The 17,324-nt window shown below is 41.3% G+C and overlaps 1 protein-coding gene across 1 annotated transcript in view; it reads right to left on the bottom strand.

Annotated features, from left to right (window-relative positions):
- Window positions 1-1,175: 1,175 nt before the first annotated feature.
- LCP2 (lymphocyte cytosolic protein 2) overlaps window positions 1,176-17,324 on the bottom strand; it is a 30,851-nt gene continuing 14,702 nt past the window's right edge. The window contains exons 7-22 of the mRNA XM_027643727.1: window positions 16,651-16,685; window positions 15,388-15,592; window positions 14,881-14,981; window positions 13,621-13,690; window positions 13,330-13,413; window positions 12,523-12,548; window positions 12,416-12,435; window positions 12,205-12,309; window positions 11,277-11,307; window positions 10,668-10,680; window positions 9,771-9,891; window positions 6,873-6,922; window positions 5,954-6,057; window positions 5,049-5,126; window positions 3,321-3,476; window positions 1,176-2,636 (exon numbers count right to left, since the gene is read on the bottom strand). Coding sequence (XP_027499528.1) covers window positions 2,514-2,636; window positions 3,321-3,476; window positions 5,049-5,126; window positions 5,954-6,057; window positions 6,873-6,922; window positions 9,771-9,891; window positions 10,668-10,680; window positions 11,277-11,307; window positions 12,205-12,309; window positions 12,416-12,435; window positions 12,523-12,548; window positions 13,330-13,413; window positions 13,621-13,690; window positions 14,881-14,981; window positions 15,388-15,592; window positions 16,651-16,685 — 1,322 coding nt within the window. The 3' untranslated portion in view covers window positions 1,176-2,513. The remainder of the gene's footprint in view (window positions 2,637-3,320; window positions 3,477-5,048; window positions 5,127-5,953; window positions 6,058-6,872; window positions 6,923-9,770; window positions 9,892-10,667; window positions 10,681-11,276; window positions 11,308-12,204; window positions 12,310-12,415; window positions 12,436-12,522; window positions 12,549-13,329; window positions 13,414-13,620; window positions 13,691-14,880; window positions 14,982-15,387; window positions 15,593-16,650; window positions 16,686-17,324) is intronic.

Raw genomic sequence — 17,324 nt, 5'->3', positions numbered from 1 at the left:
TTTTCTTCTTTTTCTTTTTTCTTTTTCTTTTTCTTCTTTTTCTTTTTCTCTTTTCTTTTTCTTTTTCTTCTTCTTCTTTTTCTACTTCTTCTTCCTCTTTTTCCTCTTCTGCTTCTACTCTTTCTTCTTCTTCTTTTCTTCCTCTTCCCTCAAAAGACTGAAGGTTGAACTGTACAATGATAGTATGGTTTCCTACACTCAGACTATTTTTATTTTGAACAGAAAATGTGGAGTGGAAAAAGCCATAAGCAGGTTACTGATTTTGAGAGGGTTTTTTAGCCCACATTGCCCAAATTAAGCCCACCAGGGCTGGAAACACTGATGTAACTAATTAATTAATTAGAAAGGTCAGGAAACTGGGCATGAAGTTTTTCACATGTGGTTGTCTCCTTTTAAACAAAGGCATGTTGGACCAGCACCAAAGATCTGAAATGACTTCAGGTCAAGTCATTCCTCTTTTATCTCAGTTGTGCTCTGGGAAATGGGATAAGAAACAGTCGATAAAAGAGGAACTGCAACTCTGCATTTGAGCTGCCTCCCTCCTTCTAAAAACAGTGCCAGAGAGCAGATTACTGGAAAACCAAAAGTACTTTTGGTTTTAGTTTCTGTAGTGACTCCCTAATGCATTTGGCTACAAAAAAAGGGCCTAAATACTCCACCCTGAAATCTTCTTGGCCCAAAATTTGAGCAGCCACTCTTTTCACGTAGTTCATTCCAATTAATATTCAATCACACTTTACTTGTGGACATCTTTGAGTGTTTGAACGTTTGGTGTATTTTTTTTTTCTTTTACCAAATATGTATATCTGAATAATAAAACTGTGATTTATTCTACTGGAAAAAAAATGTGCAGTGTTAAAATTTGTTATGCTGGTATAAATTTTGTTTCTCTTTGACTTGTGAGATGATTTAAAATGAATAAAACACAATTGCACAGGAGGTATTTCTAAGTTTCTTGATCCATGTTTTTCAAGGCAATGCAGTGGAATAAAATTACAGCCTCCAATTCACAGTCAGTGGTAATATGGGAGATGGTCTAAATTTTAGCATTTTTTAAAAAACATGGATTAGAACTGATTCTCCTTTCACCAGATTAAAAAATATTGAGCCAAAAACAGCTTTTCTCAGCTGAAGAATTTTTAAAATTTTATTTTTCATCTTTATTTCTGGACCCACGGCTGCATGGAGACGAAATTCGCTAACTTTGAATTCTAAATATTTTAGAAAGGCAGATAACATTTAAAAAACACATCTATTTAAACTGTTTATGAAATCTGATTGTTATGTCTGAGAAGCTCTACAGATTTTATGGGAAGTATTTGTCTACCTTGAATTTCAGTTCTATATTTCAAGACACAAATGGCTTTAAAGGAAAAAACATGTGACGAATCTACCATATCAAACCAAGGTTTACCAGAACACAAAAGTTATCAGAAAACTGAGGCAAGGAGTTGGATAAATCCCACTTAACAAAGGTGAGGGGAAAACTCTTGGTGCTTCAGTGCTCATCAGTTGCAAGTTATATTTTAGATCTGAGAACGTTTTCTTTTAAAAACACGGTACAACAGAGGGCAGTGGTGTAAGAGGAACTAAATTTAGGCTGCTGCCTGTGCTTTCTAAGAGCTTTGGGTGTGTTCTGCCAGTCAGGAATCACATGATGATGGGATAAACTCGTGGATGTGCTTCCTGTAAAACGCAGTTGCTGGATTTAATCAGGAAGACACAGCTGAAGGAAGGTCCGTGTTAAAGGGGAAAAGCTTGTTCTGACTCAGGTTAGAGGACGCCAGGAGACACCTAATTCCAGCATGTGGGATAAAGCATGGAATCCTCAGTGGTGTGGCAGAAAGTGGTGTCTGTAGGTGCGGGAGTTCTCTAGAAAACAGTGAAAAATCCAGTTTCATACCTGAGTAACCCAGACACAAACCCCAACAGGCACCTGCACATCTGGGGTGGGAGGGATTTTTGGTGTCACTGAAGCCCGTGTGCCCTTCAGATCCTGGCTGGAGCCACAGCCTCTTCAGGGAAGTGGACACAGCCAGATTTATTGGGAAATAAATAAGCTTCTATTGTCTTTTGTCCACTCCTCAGCTTTGATAAGGTTTGGGTCTGCCTTGTATCACATGAAGTAACATAATTGCTGCTGCAGTTTTCATCCAAAAAAAAGAGCTTACATTTTTATTCTCCTGTGACAGCAGAGATTTGTGTGCATGTTTATTCCTGGATCCTCTAATTTGGTGTGGAAATAATTTCAAGAGGATATACACATCTTGGAAAATAAAAAAATTCTCAGGTACTGTATGATTAATGGACAGTAACAAACACATCATAGGAAAATCACATTTAAAGCATACTGCATTTAAGGCATAATTAAAAAAATAACATAATCCTTTTTCCTTGAAATGAGATGATTTTTAATGACTTCATGATTTTAGTTTGCTGAAAAAGGAAGTATCTTCAAGTTTTCAAACTTCACTAGGTTTCGATACAATGCGTGATCTTCATTAAGATCTTATTTAAATATGTCCTGCAGCATATTTTAACATGCACTGGTTTCTGGAACCTCTGTCTTTTCCATCAATCAGAAGAAGGGGTGTCCTTTGGAAGTGGTCAATGATATCTGCCACAGAAGAAAAATCCTGTGGGATGGAAAAAATGAGAAGACTATGGCAGAAATGTCAGAATTATTAGTAATCAGTACAACCAAAAGGGGTTTTTTAAACTCTAAATATTTAGCAGTCTTACAAAAAACATAGAAGGTCCAGTAAATACTGTCAGATCAACTGTTATCATTCCTGCCATCATCTGTAGCTCAATAACTGTGTGTAAAAGTTATAATTAATTCGTGTAGTCTGTTTAATACATGATGTTGTCATTCTGCTTGATGTGATGACTGTGCTTGGAAGTTCAAAGGGATAAATTCAGAGTGTTTTGGCTCAATCAGAACTGCAGCATGAGGCTCACTGGGCTCACTGGTGCCAGTAAATCCACACAGAGCTGCTGGTGCAGCTGAGCCACCAGCCTGGGAGCACAGTAAAGTTGGCAGGTATGGATTTGCTCTCAGCTCTGTATTTATTTCCCTCATCTGGTGCATTAGTGGTAAATAAACATTCCCTAACCAGGTGTGTGGATTTCTTATGGCCGTATTCTAAGTCGTCTCTTCATTCTCTGAGTGCAAACAGGAGAATCTGATTTTACTTCCAGCACTAACAATGTTCTACCGGGAATAACTCTAAGAATTCCACCCCAGGAAAACCTGACAGTCAGGAATAAGAGAGGAGATCCCTCACAATGAAGAGAATTAGTGTGAAAACACACAGTACCTCTTTTCCTTTTAAGCCAGTTCCCAACAGATACAAGTGCTCTTGCTCCTGGTAGCGGATCTGGATGTTGTACACTTTGTCCCTGTACAGCACCATCAGCACATAGGGGTGAGTGACAGTTTTCCTTGAGCTGTCCCTCACCAGGAATGTTCCATCCTGAAAGACGAAAAAATGACAGATGACAGATAGAAGTCACTCCTGGGTTTGATCACTATAACAACCTTAACTAGAGCACCCCTTTTAAGTGTTTTTTCTTTCTGAAAACTTTTTCCTTCTGCTAAGAGAAGCTGCACTGTGAGAGAGTTTAAGTCATTCAGCAAATGTGCTGTTTTGCAAATTTGCTACTTAACTCTTCCTGCCTGTTACAAAAGCAGATTTTTAGGGAAGGAAGGAAGGATGTTCTATGAGGAAGAGATTCCATTAAAGGAGGAAGTAAAATATCAAAGGCCAGACCTGACATCACATTAACCAGAAAAGAAGTTCGTTTCTGCCGAGTGCCAGTCAAGGTTCCTGTGTGATGCATTTACAGACAGCCTAAAATACTGATAGTGGCTGTGTAATTTAGGCAAAGGCAGCGACACTGTACCACTCTCTCTCTCTGCTTTTCTTCATTTCAGATCTGGCTTGACAAGTCTTCCATTGAAATCCCTTTCTTAAGGGCACTGAATGTGATCCCATAAGCTGGGCCTTACTCCAAGTGATTGGAATGGTGTACATGTCACCCTCAGCTCATGGCAATAGTGGAGTAACCACACCTCCCTCAGTGATGGAATATTATTTCATTTATATTTATAATTTTAATTTATCTCCACATGCACAGATAAGCCTGGGTTTCACCTGTCTGAATCTGTGCTTCATTTTGCTGGTCAGTATGGCCTAGGAAAGGGTGGGATCTTATAATTCAAGCTGCCTCAAAATTGGAATTTGGGACAAACTCCTCACTGATGACAGAAAACTATTTCCAGAGAACAAGTCACTCCTCCTAAGGCAGGCAAGGTCAAACGGCTTTCTGGAGACACATAATTTGTTCTTTTGGATTTTGGCAAACAACAGCCTTTTGTGGGTGATTTAGACCTGGTGTGAAACTTTTTCATGGGGAAAGATTCAAGACAATCCTTCCCTCTGAGCACCTACATTGGTGCTGCAACTTCTTTGTTTTATTGACCTGCACCCTTCCCATGGGAGCACAAGGACACCCAGTGAGGGGGTGGGAGGATCCTCTGCATGAGAAATAAAAATACAGTTTTTTATATAAATAGGTGTATCGTGAAGTTGTAAGATATCCAAGTTCCAAGACCTGAATTTGGGTATCAGGGTCTCTTTTGGCGGGATAAGGGAAATGAGAAAATTCTTAAAAATTAAATCTTTTGAGGCCATTTTGTACACGAGGTTCCTTTTCTCTTTGGGCTAAGAACAAAGGAAGATCCATCACCTCTGACAGGGGATGGCTTGCAGCCAACTGGGAAAAAGGGAAAGCCCCTTTTCAAAAAAAAACTTTTTTAAGTAAAGATGAACACATTAAAACTTATCTGGAAAGGGTGGGATTTTGTGAAACTATAAAATGTGTGAAATTTAAACCCAAGGTGTCTTTTTTCCCCCGGAAACTCGGTGAGAGAAAAACCCAACACATTGAATAAATTCTTCCTTGCTTCTTTGTTCCCTAAGTTCAGGCCCCCTTTTTAAATTTAAGGAGAGGGATATTTCCCACAGCCGCCATTCCCAGAGTACCTTGTTGATTTTCCGAAGAGCTGCCTCTGCCTCGGGCCGGCTCACAAAGGCCACGTACCACTCGTTGTTCAGGGAGCCCTAAGGGATGGTTTGGGGGAGAGGAGAAAAGAGAAACTCAGCTGTCAGTGACTGAGTCTGTAATTCGAGCAACACACAGGGAAGTAGAGAGAAATCTCAGTGTGAGGGATATTTGGGTTTATGTGCAGAATCTCCGAAGGTTCGAGTTTCAGGGTATTTCTTACAGTCTGGTGAAGTGACACTGAGGGATTTTAAATTATTTGCTCGTTTTGATAAATTTGAAAATATTGCAGACCTGGCTGTAATACACCTGCAATTAAGCCAAATAAACAGATACTTCCAAATATTTTCAGTACGATATTTTAAATGGCATTTTCTCTTTTGTCCACCTGGACGCTGGCATCCTTTGCCTTTTTTAGTTTGTTTGTTTTTAAATGAATTTTTTTTTTTCACTTTTAACTATCATCTGAAACCATAATGCTATAAATCCTGTGAATATAACATGTATGGTTGCCCAGCTGTGTTATCACCAGGGGTTTGTTCTCAACTTGTTCTATTTAAAGAAAATGTGAAACAAAAAATGCACTTACAAAGCTGAGTTCTTTACTCATGAAATTTTTGTGGAAGGAGAACAGAATATGTATTATTAGTTGAAGGCAATTGTGCCAAACAAGTAATCCAGCAAACAAGTGTTTTTCTTATTTTGTTCTGTCAGGGTTGTGCTGTTGTTGTTTTTCTCGGTGAAGACAAAACAAGGTGTTGAAATTTGACCCAGAAAAGAAAACTGAAAGCACTTATTGGCGACCCGAGAAAAACAACTCTGAGAGATGTTCCCTCTCGAAACCAGAGAATTTGCTGGGTTTAACAGCATTTGTGATGTTTTGTACCTCATCTTCCTCCGGGTTTGTCTGGTGGACAATCTGTCTGCCGGGGATTGGCAGTGGAGGTCTCACATCAGCCGGGCCTCTCGAGGGGGATCTGCTGTTGTTGCCTTCAAAGATAGAAAAATAGGAAAAAAAAAAAGTTCAAGCCAGGAGAATAATTTCATCTGTGCAGCATCTCGGTTTTACAGGGCATGAAGTGTTTCCATCATCCTGGTGCTGAGATGTTTGGAATTGATTTGAAATCAGATTCAGGCTTCTCCGTCAGCACCACGTCCTCTGCCTGATTTCACCCCAGGGACTTTTATGAACTCTTGCATTTCCATAAGACCAGATGAACTTGAAATAAAAGTGACACCTTTTTAGTTTCTGGACCACAGTTACTCAGTTGAGAGCATCTTGGTTTCTTCAGAAGTAATGTTATCTCTCTGCAATCTTTGCCTTCTTAGCCATTAGAAAGTAAAAACTGTCACTGTAGGACATTGGCAGCTGTTACCATATGTGAAAAATTACCTGCAAAACAATCAGTTTCTAAGTTTTCTTTATTTTTTACTTGCTATTACAAGATAAATAAGCAGTGTTTTCACATGGGAAGTGTTTTCTCCCTTTTCTGAGAGCATTAGCACACCTCAGCTCTCAATACTGTTTGCTGGACTGAAAAAGGTGGTTGCATCAAATTGTGACACTGGTTTAACCAGGTAGGGAGCCCAAGCTTTGTGGGGAAAAAAACCCCAAAAGACCAAGAAAGTTACACAAGATACCTTTCAGGAACTTGATAGTTTTCTGTTCACAGCCCAACCAGAAACATCCACAGAAAAAAAAATATTATATATTAACTGCACTGAAACCACTGAAACCACTTTTCAACTTTCAGTCATGTTCTTACAAAAAAAAAAAAAAAAAGGAAGGAATGCAGGATACAGACCTAGATGTAAGCGAGGTGGTAGTGAGCCAGTTGAAGACAGGTTTCTAGCACTGTTCAAAAAACAAAAGTAGCCTGTATAAATACATTTCTATGCAACATTTCTGTGCTCTGAACATCTGACTGGGACTTTGTGCCTGTTTTACAGAATGACCCATGCAGGATGAGGAAAGTTTTCTCCTTCCTCACTTTGGATTTTTAATCTTCCCTGGGTAAGTGGATCCACCTTGAAGTTTACCTGGAGCTCAGATCTGGGAATAAGGTAGAGGGAATCAGTAATGGCCACCGAGACTTTTGGATCAGGATCAATGCAGAAAAGTACTCCAGCTGGTTGAGTTTTCTCAGGGAATGACTCCTTTATTCCCCTAAAGCAGGAAGCACAGGGAACACCTTGACAGATAGCCAGGGTCACAGAGTCATATTTTTTTTGTGGCTTCTCTAAAACTATTCATCAACATTGTTGATGAAAATGCCATTTCTCATTAATGTTGCAGTCTGGGAAGGGCCAGCAACAAAAAGGACTGGAGCATCCCACATGTGAGGAAAGGCTGAGGGAGCTGGGGCTGTTCAGCCTGGAAAAGAGAAGGTTGGGAGGGATCCCCTTATTAAAGCTCATAAATATCTGAAAGGAGAGCCAGGCTCTGGTCAGTGGTGCCCAGTGATGAGACAGAGGCCGTGGGCACAAACTGAAACTCCAGAGGCTCCCTCTGAACGGGAAACCCTTCACTGTGAGGGCAGCCAAGCACTGAAGCAGATTGCCAAGAAAACTGAGGAGTCTCTGGTCTTGGAGACACTCAAATGCCATCTGGATGTGGCACCCTGGTCAAGGTGACCTTTCTTGGGTTGGGGCTTGGACCAGGTGACATCCAGAGGCCCCTGCCAACCTCAGCCCACACCCAAAACTTCTCAAAACTGAGTCCCAACCTTCAGTGTTTGTTATTATTTTTGTTTCTTCACCTAGCTGGGGACAAATGGCCTGCACTCTTTGTCCTTTACAGTTCATGTTTCTCTTCTACTTAAATGGGCTGTTGAAAAGGCTCTGAGAGGAAAATGCTAATTGTGTTTGCAGAACAAAACCACCCCATCATGGTCCGATTAATGGGAGAGAATCTGTCAAATGGGGGCCTCTGCTGCAGCAATGCTTGGTATGTTGTTTGAATATAACCAGAAGTGTTCATCATAGCAACAGTTCCATTTGCATATGACCTGGCTATTGCTACTGCAGTATTTGTTCTGCTGGGGTGTCAGCAGTTCCAGAGAGTGATGGCAAATGGAGGAATTCATCAAAGAGCCATTAAAAAAAAATACAGGGATTAGAAAATGTGCGTCAGACGTGGACTCAAGGAGCCCAGTCTAACTCGGCAAAGCCTAAGATTCCCAGAATTCAGATTATCAGGAATGAAAATTTAATTAAGGGCTCCTCCATCTAGCAAATGAAGACAGAGCAATCAAATATTTGTAAGCTGAAAATAGGAAAAAAATTGGAAGCCAGGCTCACAGTTTTAAATAGGAATTATCAACCATCAGGGTAAGACTTAGTAAAGGAAGGGGTGGTGAAATTCTTTCTGATTCAATTCCAGACGAGTGAGGTTGTGGGTTTTTTAGTTTTGAAATGAATTAGTGGTCCCAGCTTTAGCACTTGGGCTCCTGGAGTGGGCAGGAACCTCTTTGACCTACGTCCTGCATAGTTTTGGAGAAAACTATGGAGCATTTTTTTGTAGAAAGCCTTTCCCAAAAGGGCTTTTCATTCCTATGGATCCTGCAGATCCATAAGGGAGAGATGTCTCAAGAATCAAAATATTTCCTTGACATAAAACTGAGAGGAATTTGGAGATATTTTGGGGATGGTTTTGTGTGGATTTGGGTGAATTCGATGGATTTTGGTGGCATATTTGTGGATTTCCATTGATTTTGATGGATTTGAGGAATTTAGGAATATTGTGGGATATTTTGGGATATTTTGGGGGTGATTCTGTGTGGATTTGGGTCTATTTTGGGGTACCTCAGTGCAATATGGGGCTATTTATTAAATTATGGGGAATATGATGTTTTGGGGACGATTTTGTGTGGCTTTTAGGTGACTTTGAATGGATTTTGGTGGTATATGTGTGGATTTTGGTTGATTTCCGTGGGATTTCGATGGATTTGAGGAATTTCGGAATATTTTGGGATCTTCTGGGACATTTTGGGGGTGATTCTGTGTGGATTTGGGCCTATTTCGGGGTACTTTAATTTTGGAGCTATTTTACTGGGATTTTGACTGAATTTTGGGGAATTTGGAGATATTCTGGGGGCAATTTTGTGTGGATTTGCAGTGAATTTCAACGAAATATGGTGGTACACATACGGATTTTCATTGATTTTGATGGATTTGAGGAATTTATTAATATTTTGGGATATTGTGGGACATTTGGGGGGTGATTCTGTGTGGATTTGGGTCTATTTTGGGGAACTATAGTGCGATTTTGGGCTATTTTACTGGGATTTTAACTGGATTTTGACTGAATTTTGGGGAATTCGGAGGTATTTTGAGGAGGATTTTATGAGGATTCTGGGTGACTTTTGATGGATTTTGGTGGTATATGTGTAGATTTTGGTTGATTTTTATGGGATTTCGATGGATTTTTGTTGCTTTTTATGGGATTTCAATGGATTTGAGGAACTTTGGAATATTTTGGGATCTTCTGGGACATTTTGGGGGTGATTCTGTGTGGATTTGGGTCTATTTTGGGGTATTTCAGTGCCATTTTGGGCTGGTTTACTGGATACAACCTAAGTAAGGAACTACTCCACATGGTTGCCTCAGGTGTCTGAGATCCCTGTAGCTCCACACTCTGTTATTTGCTGGATTGCCAAGGGATTGAGATCCAAGAGGAATAACAAAACAAGGGTGAAACGAACCTTTCTGCCCCAGGCAGGCTGTTGGATCCTGGCTTGGGTGGAGGTTTGAGAGGTTTGGCTGGGAGGGAGCTGGAGCTGTAGGGGGGCAGGCACAGCTGTGGCACTGCTCTCTGGGGTGCAGCTGTGGAGAAGGGAGAGAAGGCAACTGAAATCTTATGGGAGACATTCTTAAATGAAGAAATTCTGTCCCATAACTGGTGCTTAATTGGATAAACATCCCGGAGTAAACAGCCTGTAAACAGCCCGTGATATGTTAGTCACAGGTTGTAAACTCAGATGGTCAGCTGAGCTTCAAATCGAGCATTAAAATGAAAAATAAACTGGCACAGGCTTGAGCAACACTGGCATTCCCTAACCTCTGTTTTGGATAAGCCAGAGTTCAGGTGCTTTCCCTGCAGCAGAGCTGAAGGTGGTGCATGACCAGGTGTTCTCTGTTGCACTGCTTCTAAAGAGCAGGTTTGAGTCACCTTTTGAGCCCTATTCCTTTGTGAGATTTCTCCCGGCATGAAATAAAACATTTTCCTTCTGCAGCGGCCTCAGACCTGAACTTCCAGTAAGAGGGAACAGGTAACTGAGCTCTGCACAGCTCAGATTTCTTACGGAGGCTCAGAGGCTGTGATAATTCAGAGACCTGGTCAAACCCTCTGCTTCTCTTGTGGAGTCACTTTGCCAACTTAACTCTAGAATTTAGCATTATAAATACTGTCGTTACATGAAAGAAGTTCTGCTTCTGCTCATCGAAGTGAACAACATTACACAGAGAGTGGCACCAGACACAACCTGACTTTTGAAATGGCTCTAAAGAAACAACTCTGAGATAAGTTTTTGGGTTTTTTTTAACAGAACTAAGGCAAAGAAAGACCCTAAGCTTGAAAAAATCACTGTAGAAATACTTACTGTCTTCTTCTTCCTGGGGAGCCAAAAGAAAATAAACATTAGCAGCATATTACAGCAGAGTTCTTAGGAGTATTTTACAAAACAAAACCTGGATGTTGGTGGATTTTGGTTATACAAGGACTGTAATACTTGCAACACCAAGTAATTGTTAAAGGTCTTGTTAAAGCAATGTGGTGGATGTCCCATAATGGCTCTTGACCCAAAGCACTCAGAAACTCTCAGCAGATACAAACTTTCCTCATTCCTTCAAGTGCAGGCTCTCAAGAGTTATCTGAGAGTGAAACTTGCAGGTCACCTTAAGCTGAACAAAATCCCCCAAAGCCCCAGATTTAGTGTAAGCAAAATCACTTCTCCCATGTTATATATATATATAAAAAAAAAATAATCTGGTTTTATTCTTCCCTTATCTAAGATAAAGTACTCAGGGAATATGAGCTTGACACCGAAGAACTGCTTAAAAACACCCCGCGTGCTGTGAAAGATGCAGGAGGGTTCTTTACAACTGATAAAAGAAACAAGTTTACCTTGTCCAGAATTATTAGTTAATACAGGCACTTAATTTTATTGGAGTCCCTATATTTTAAATATATGCTTTGGGACTACACTTACTTCATTTTTTTTGTGTGGTGGCCAACTCTGCCTGAAATGAAAACAAAACACTCGTCACAGGTGGAACATTACCCATTCATTCATGTGCATCATTTTCAAATAGAATATGATTTTATAGTAAGTTTGAAAGGCCCAACGAATGCCAAACCTTTTTTTTTCTCATAAAAATACCTAAAATTCTAATTTCAACCCTAATCTAAGGCGTTATGCTTGTCCTTAGCCCAGCTTGAGTCTATCAACAAGGAAAACTGATGCATTGATTATGAGATTAGAGATTAAAATGAGTTTTTGCAATGATGAAACATTAGTCTTCAAGTCTTGAACTCACTTCTAATACCTGGCAACATTGCTGGAGCTCAGCATAAGACTTCCAGGCTTTGTTTCTCTGATGAATGATCTCGTTTTTATCTTTGTTTCTCTGATAAATTATCCTGGCTGATTAGCAGATCTCAATTACTTTCTTAACTTGTTTTAAGCTCAGTTCCAGTGTCCAGGCCCCAGTTTATCTAGAAAATGCTGGAGAATGATCTAATTCTGCTGGAGAATGTGACTGGCTAAGTAAAGGTTTGCAGGCTAAGTAAAGATTTCTTTTTTCTAACACTTAAAAATCCCAGCAATAGAACTTGTGAAATAATGTTCCCTAGAGCAAGAACCTGAGCTGGTGGAAAAAACATGGATCATGGATTTCTTTGCCCAGCTTGGCAGTGAGTCCTGCCCTGTGTGCTGGGGCTGTTTCAGACAGGACAGGAGAGAGAGGTTTTCCTACATTCACACTTTCCTGTAGTTTAAAACATCCACCAGTTAAAATCCTTAATATCCACAGCCCCTGCTGTCAGTACCTGTAAATTGTACCACCTTGTGTTGCTTGTCTAGATTTTTGTTACATTTAATTTCTCCTTCATTAAATTTCAGTGAAATGAGCACTTACTTTCCAGGGCTTTGCTTCCTTAAGGGAGGGGGGTTCCCTCTTTCATATCTGTCACTTGGTGGGACAGGAGGTTTGGGCATCATTGCCAACTGTTCCCCCAGGGACCTAAAGCAGGAGCAAGATGACGAAATAAAGGCAAAAAGCTGCTTATTGAGAAATAACTGGGGAATACTGACACTGAGAGGACCATTTCCAGAGGAAAAACTCTTACCTTAGCTGTGAAACCAGAGGCTGGAAAACAACAAGGAGAAGTTGAATGTGTGTGTCAAAACAGGCAAAAAACATCAATAAGCACACACACAAAAAAAATAATCTTACCTTTTCAGGAATGCTTGGCTTCTTCCCTGAAAATAGTAAAAGCTTACATTTAGAAAAAAATGAAAGTTAATTAATCAAGCTTTCTACGAAAGTGGTGAGTTTTGAACATAATTGGAAGTTAATTTTGCAAGTTGAAGCCCTCAGCCCCCTGAGATGTAAAGCAGAAAAATATGCTGGATTTGTGAGTGAAGGTAAAATTGCAATACCTCTTTTTTAAGGCATATTTAACCATTTTCAAGGTGGCATGTTTTACAATCATATTTTCTAGGGTTCAGCTTTGAATTACTGGATACCTTTCTGCCATTATATAACAGATGAAAGAGTTCAGATAATAAATAAAAATCATAGAGTCATATCTTCAGATTCTTTGTGTAATGTGGTTTTGAGCTCTGAAACAAATGTAATTTTTCTTCTGTGTCTTACTAGTTCTCAGCATTCTTTTAAGTCTGTTTAAGTTGCAACATTACACACAGTAGTGTGTGCAGAGTTAGCTCTCTATTTCTCCTTTAACCTACTAAATATCTCCTTGTTCATTCACTTAAGTGTCACTCCAAACCTTTATTGCACATGGATCTCATCAAGCCTTTCTGTTCACCTGTCTGACCTTGGGTTGCTGTTTTCTAAATACAATTTCTCCCTCACTTTGCAAGTCCTGCTCACAACATTTATTCACAAACAGATTACCTTGCCTGGGACTGGATTAGAGTACATCTGGCTGAGCCTTGATCTTTTGCATCAATTATATTCGAAGTGATAATTTTCAATAATTAAAACAATCACATTTATATTAATAAAGCAAATACTGACCTGCTACTGGGCTCTCTCTTTCAAAGGGGGGAGCAAGGCGGTCCAGGGAGGGCTTTGTGCTTCTGTCTATAGAAGGAGCTGGGGCTAAACACAACAGCTGTGTGAGACAATGGGCTGGGATAGCTTAATATATCTTTATTTTGTGCAGCCATGAACTGGGGTGACTTAGAATAACAAGAGAGGCTTCTGTGTGAGAGTAGAAGAGAGTGGAAGTGAGGAGATGGAGGCAGGAGCCAAGAGCTCCACAGCCCACGGGAAAAGCTTTACAAGGACAGCCCCAGCCCTACTTACATTTCAAAGGTTTCATATTCCTGTCTCTCCCCAGGTCGTTGTTGCTTGGTGGAGGAGGGAAAGCTGGCAGCTGAAACAGATATTTCACACGTGGTTAAAATGTTGTCCTCACCTTTCTGGTTTAGTTTCAGTGTGTTAACCCCAGCACACACATCTGCCCATCCCCGTGTCTGTGCAGCACGGCAGATCCCAGCTCCCTGTGGGAAGGACAGGAGCCAGGAGCTCTCCTTAGGAATGTCCCACGTGCTTGGCTTCTCGTTGGATGCAGAATTGCCTCCACCTGTTTCACCTCACAAGGGATACTCCAGTGGGCTGTATTTTGGGGGAGGATCGTGTTTATTGCCAAAGGAAAGAAACAGGAGCTCCAACAGCACTGCTGTGGGTTTGCCCCTCCAGTGCAGCAAGTGTTGGTTTTGTAAATGTGTTGAAACGAGTGGATGTGCATTTGAAGAGGAGAAATATGTAATAAGTCACTGACTGGTGACTGAGGCAGGGAGAGAACAGGCTGTTCTCTGCTCCTGGGAGAGCTGGGGTCAAACAGCATTTTGTTGTCAGCAGCCAAACCTGGATTTCTCCAGACACCTGCCTTCCAAAGTTCATCCTCAGCCTCAATTTAGGACACTTTTGAGAGCTCAGGACACCCAGTAGTCCTCTGTGTTTTCTACATATGAACTATGTCACTGGGTCAGACCAAAAATCCTTCTATCACATCCTAGAATTACCTTGTGTAGTAGGTCTAATGTACATCTGTCCTGGCAAACATTGAACCTATTATAGTGCCAGCTGTCAACAGCACAAGAGCTTTCAGTTTTGAAGGATTCACAGCAGCAGAAAAAATAAAAGGAGTCAAATCTGGGTCATCAAGGTTCTCATTATACAGTCTCTCACACTTCTATGTGGTTTTAATTCAATTGGACAACTGCTGGATGAATAGCTTGGAAAGAATTAACTTTTTTTTATTTTACAAATATCACTGAAGAAACAGAGAGGCATCTCTTACAAATGTATAATTTGTATGTTAGAGACATTCACAAGTAGATATAAATTTCCAGTGTAGGAAACACCCAAGTAATTTAATATATTTGTCCCATGAAATTTAATTGCTTGGAAAAACAGTCACCCTGGAACAGAGTTCAAATCTGTTTTGATGGCTGAAATTCTCCCTCTACGTACAGCAGCTGATTAAAAATGGCATTACACTTGGACTTTTAAAAAGTTACTGGCACGGGAAATAGGTAAAACATGAGGAAAGGAACATACAGAAGCACCTCTTGCCCCAAATGGGGCTGGTCCTGGGGATGGGCCAGGTCTCTGGGGTGGCACTGGAGGCTGATGTGATGATCTGGTTGTTGAAGGTCTGTCTAAAGAAAACAAAAAGCCAAAACTAAACACCTGCACAGAGTTTGGTCATTTAATACTCATTAGATCTTTAGAGCAAAGAGCCCTTGCAAGAACCTGGATGCTTAATAGATCCTAAAGACATTGCTGTAGGATGTCATTGGCAGCTGTTTTATGATCAGTGCAGTGCTGGCAGTTACAGCCCATCTGTCCCTGTGCTGGTGACTCCTCTGCCAGTCTGTTGTCCACAGTATTTATTGCCATGCCCTGCAGTTCAGTGACTGTGTGAAACACCAACCAGTCTGAAAGGCAGGTTTGCACCTTCCACAGAACCTTCTCCATCCCACGACCAGCCACCCAAAACGTGGCTGGTAATGCGTGAAAACAGAATTTACAAATCATTGACAGCGCTTCATTTTCAGTAATTACCTATATAATCAGTGTTGCTTGGAAGTGACTTGGCAGGAAATATGACATTGTGATGGGCTTCATCACTGTTGGATGGAGGGGGCTCGTAGCCATCACTGTCATGTTCTGCTTCCCCAGGTTCTTCTGTTGGGGATTCATAGTCAGCCTCGTCTTCCTTCTCCTGGTCTTCATCAGGGCTTTCATAGTCATCATCATCCTCATCCTCCTGGCAAATGAGCATAAAAAGTGGGTGCTGGAACAGAGCACTGAACACTCCAGGGCAGTTTCCTTGTGGCCTTTCCCTGTGGTATTTTTCCCTCTGGAGGATCTCAAGGCTTTACAATGAGTTTGAGGGGGAAAATTCCATTTAAAGAAAATGGGGAAAGGAGGTAACACTGATGTTAATGGAGGGAGCATTGAACAGCTTCAGAAAGGACACAAGTATCATTTTATACCAGTGCAGTGGAGGGTCAGGATAAGGTGAGAGCTCACCAAAATGCACAGTGCCTTTGTTTGGGGACAAGGCACCAGCAAACGATCCAGTGTTCCCAAAAACACACTGGAGCAGCAGCTGATGCCTGTTGATGTCCATTCTTGGTTACTAACACGTATTCTACAGCCTGCAACCCAGCTTTTAAAAATGCTTCAGGAAAAACAAGGTCTTTGATTTGGGTCTTGGTGTCCTCCACTGGCCAGACCCAAACCAGCTCAGTGGGACTTGCAGGAGCTCATGAGATCACTGTGCCAGTGTGGTCAGTGCACATATCTGTGCCCACCAGAAAAAAAACACTCCATTGGTGTCTTGGTTGAAATTTCCATAGCCCTCTGTATTGGCACAGAGCCCAAGTGCTCTGTAGGAGAATATTTTTAACTTCCATGCTCCTAAAATAGCAGCAAATCTCCTGTGAACTGAGTAACAAGTGGTTTGGGGGTTTTTTTTAAATGTCTCTCCATTTTTTAAAAAAAATTAGCACTGGTTAACTTTAGAGATCTTCATGAACCCAGCCTGTGCATCAGCAGCTGAGGTGTAATGATGTTTGCCAAAACGCCAAAAGGCAAAAGGAACTTTTGCAGTCTGCTTGGATTAAAACAAATTATTCATCAGCAAATCAACTCTAAAGAATAAAATGGCACGGATTTGCCACTGAAAAACACAGCAACACTTCATTTACTGGCCACCTCTTTTAAGAGCTTGAAATAGGTGAATAAAATTCAGGTAGGGGTCTGTGGGAGCTGAGCAGACAAGGCATTGAACCAGGGGGGTTTGTCAGTGCCAATACTCACAAATGAAGACCAGCCCCCATCATCCTGAGCGTACCCTGCGGAAAGAAGCAGAGCCACAGACTTCTTAGTGTGCAGAAAGATGGAATAACTCAACAAAAAAAGGACGCAATGAACCCCAGGTGAGTTCTGAACCTCAGTAGAAGGTCACAGGAACAAGCTGGTGTTTAAAAGGCAGCCCAGCAGCCACAGAGGGTGTCGGGAATGACACTCTGACTGCAAACCAAGAGCAAAGCTCCCTTTGGGGAGATGATTTCTGTGCTGGCATTTCAAGTTTGTCCTGCACTTCCAGTTTTAAATACAATTTGAAGCAGAATGCCTTCAGAATGAGCCGAGGCTTCTTATCATAGAATCACAGAATCAGCTGGGTTGGAAGTGACCTCCAAGATCATCAAGTCCAACCCTTGATCCAACCCTGCTGTGGTTCCCAGCCCATGGCACTGATGCCACATCCAGTCTCATCTTAAAAACCTCCAGGGATGGAGAATCCACCACTTCCCTGGGCAGCCCATTCCAATGGCTGAGCACCCTCTCTGTAAAGAATTTCTTCCTAATATCCTAAACCTCCCCTGGCACAGCTGAAGACCGAGCCCTCTTGTCTTGCTGATGGTGCCTGGGAAAAGAGACCAACCCCCCCCCTGGCTCCCCCCTCCTGTCAGGGAGTTGCAGAGAGTGAG

The sequence above is a fragment of the Corapipo altera genome, unplaced genomic scaffold (assembly GCF_003945725.1).
Source record: "Corapipo altera isolate COAL_440 unplaced genomic scaffold, ASM394572v1 75, whole genome shotgun sequence".
NCBI lineage: Eukaryota > Metazoa > Chordata > Aves > Passeriformes > Pipridae > Corapipo > Corapipo altera.
Note: the sequence above shows the minus strand (reverse complement) of the source record. Positions and strands in the feature narration are given on the sequence as shown.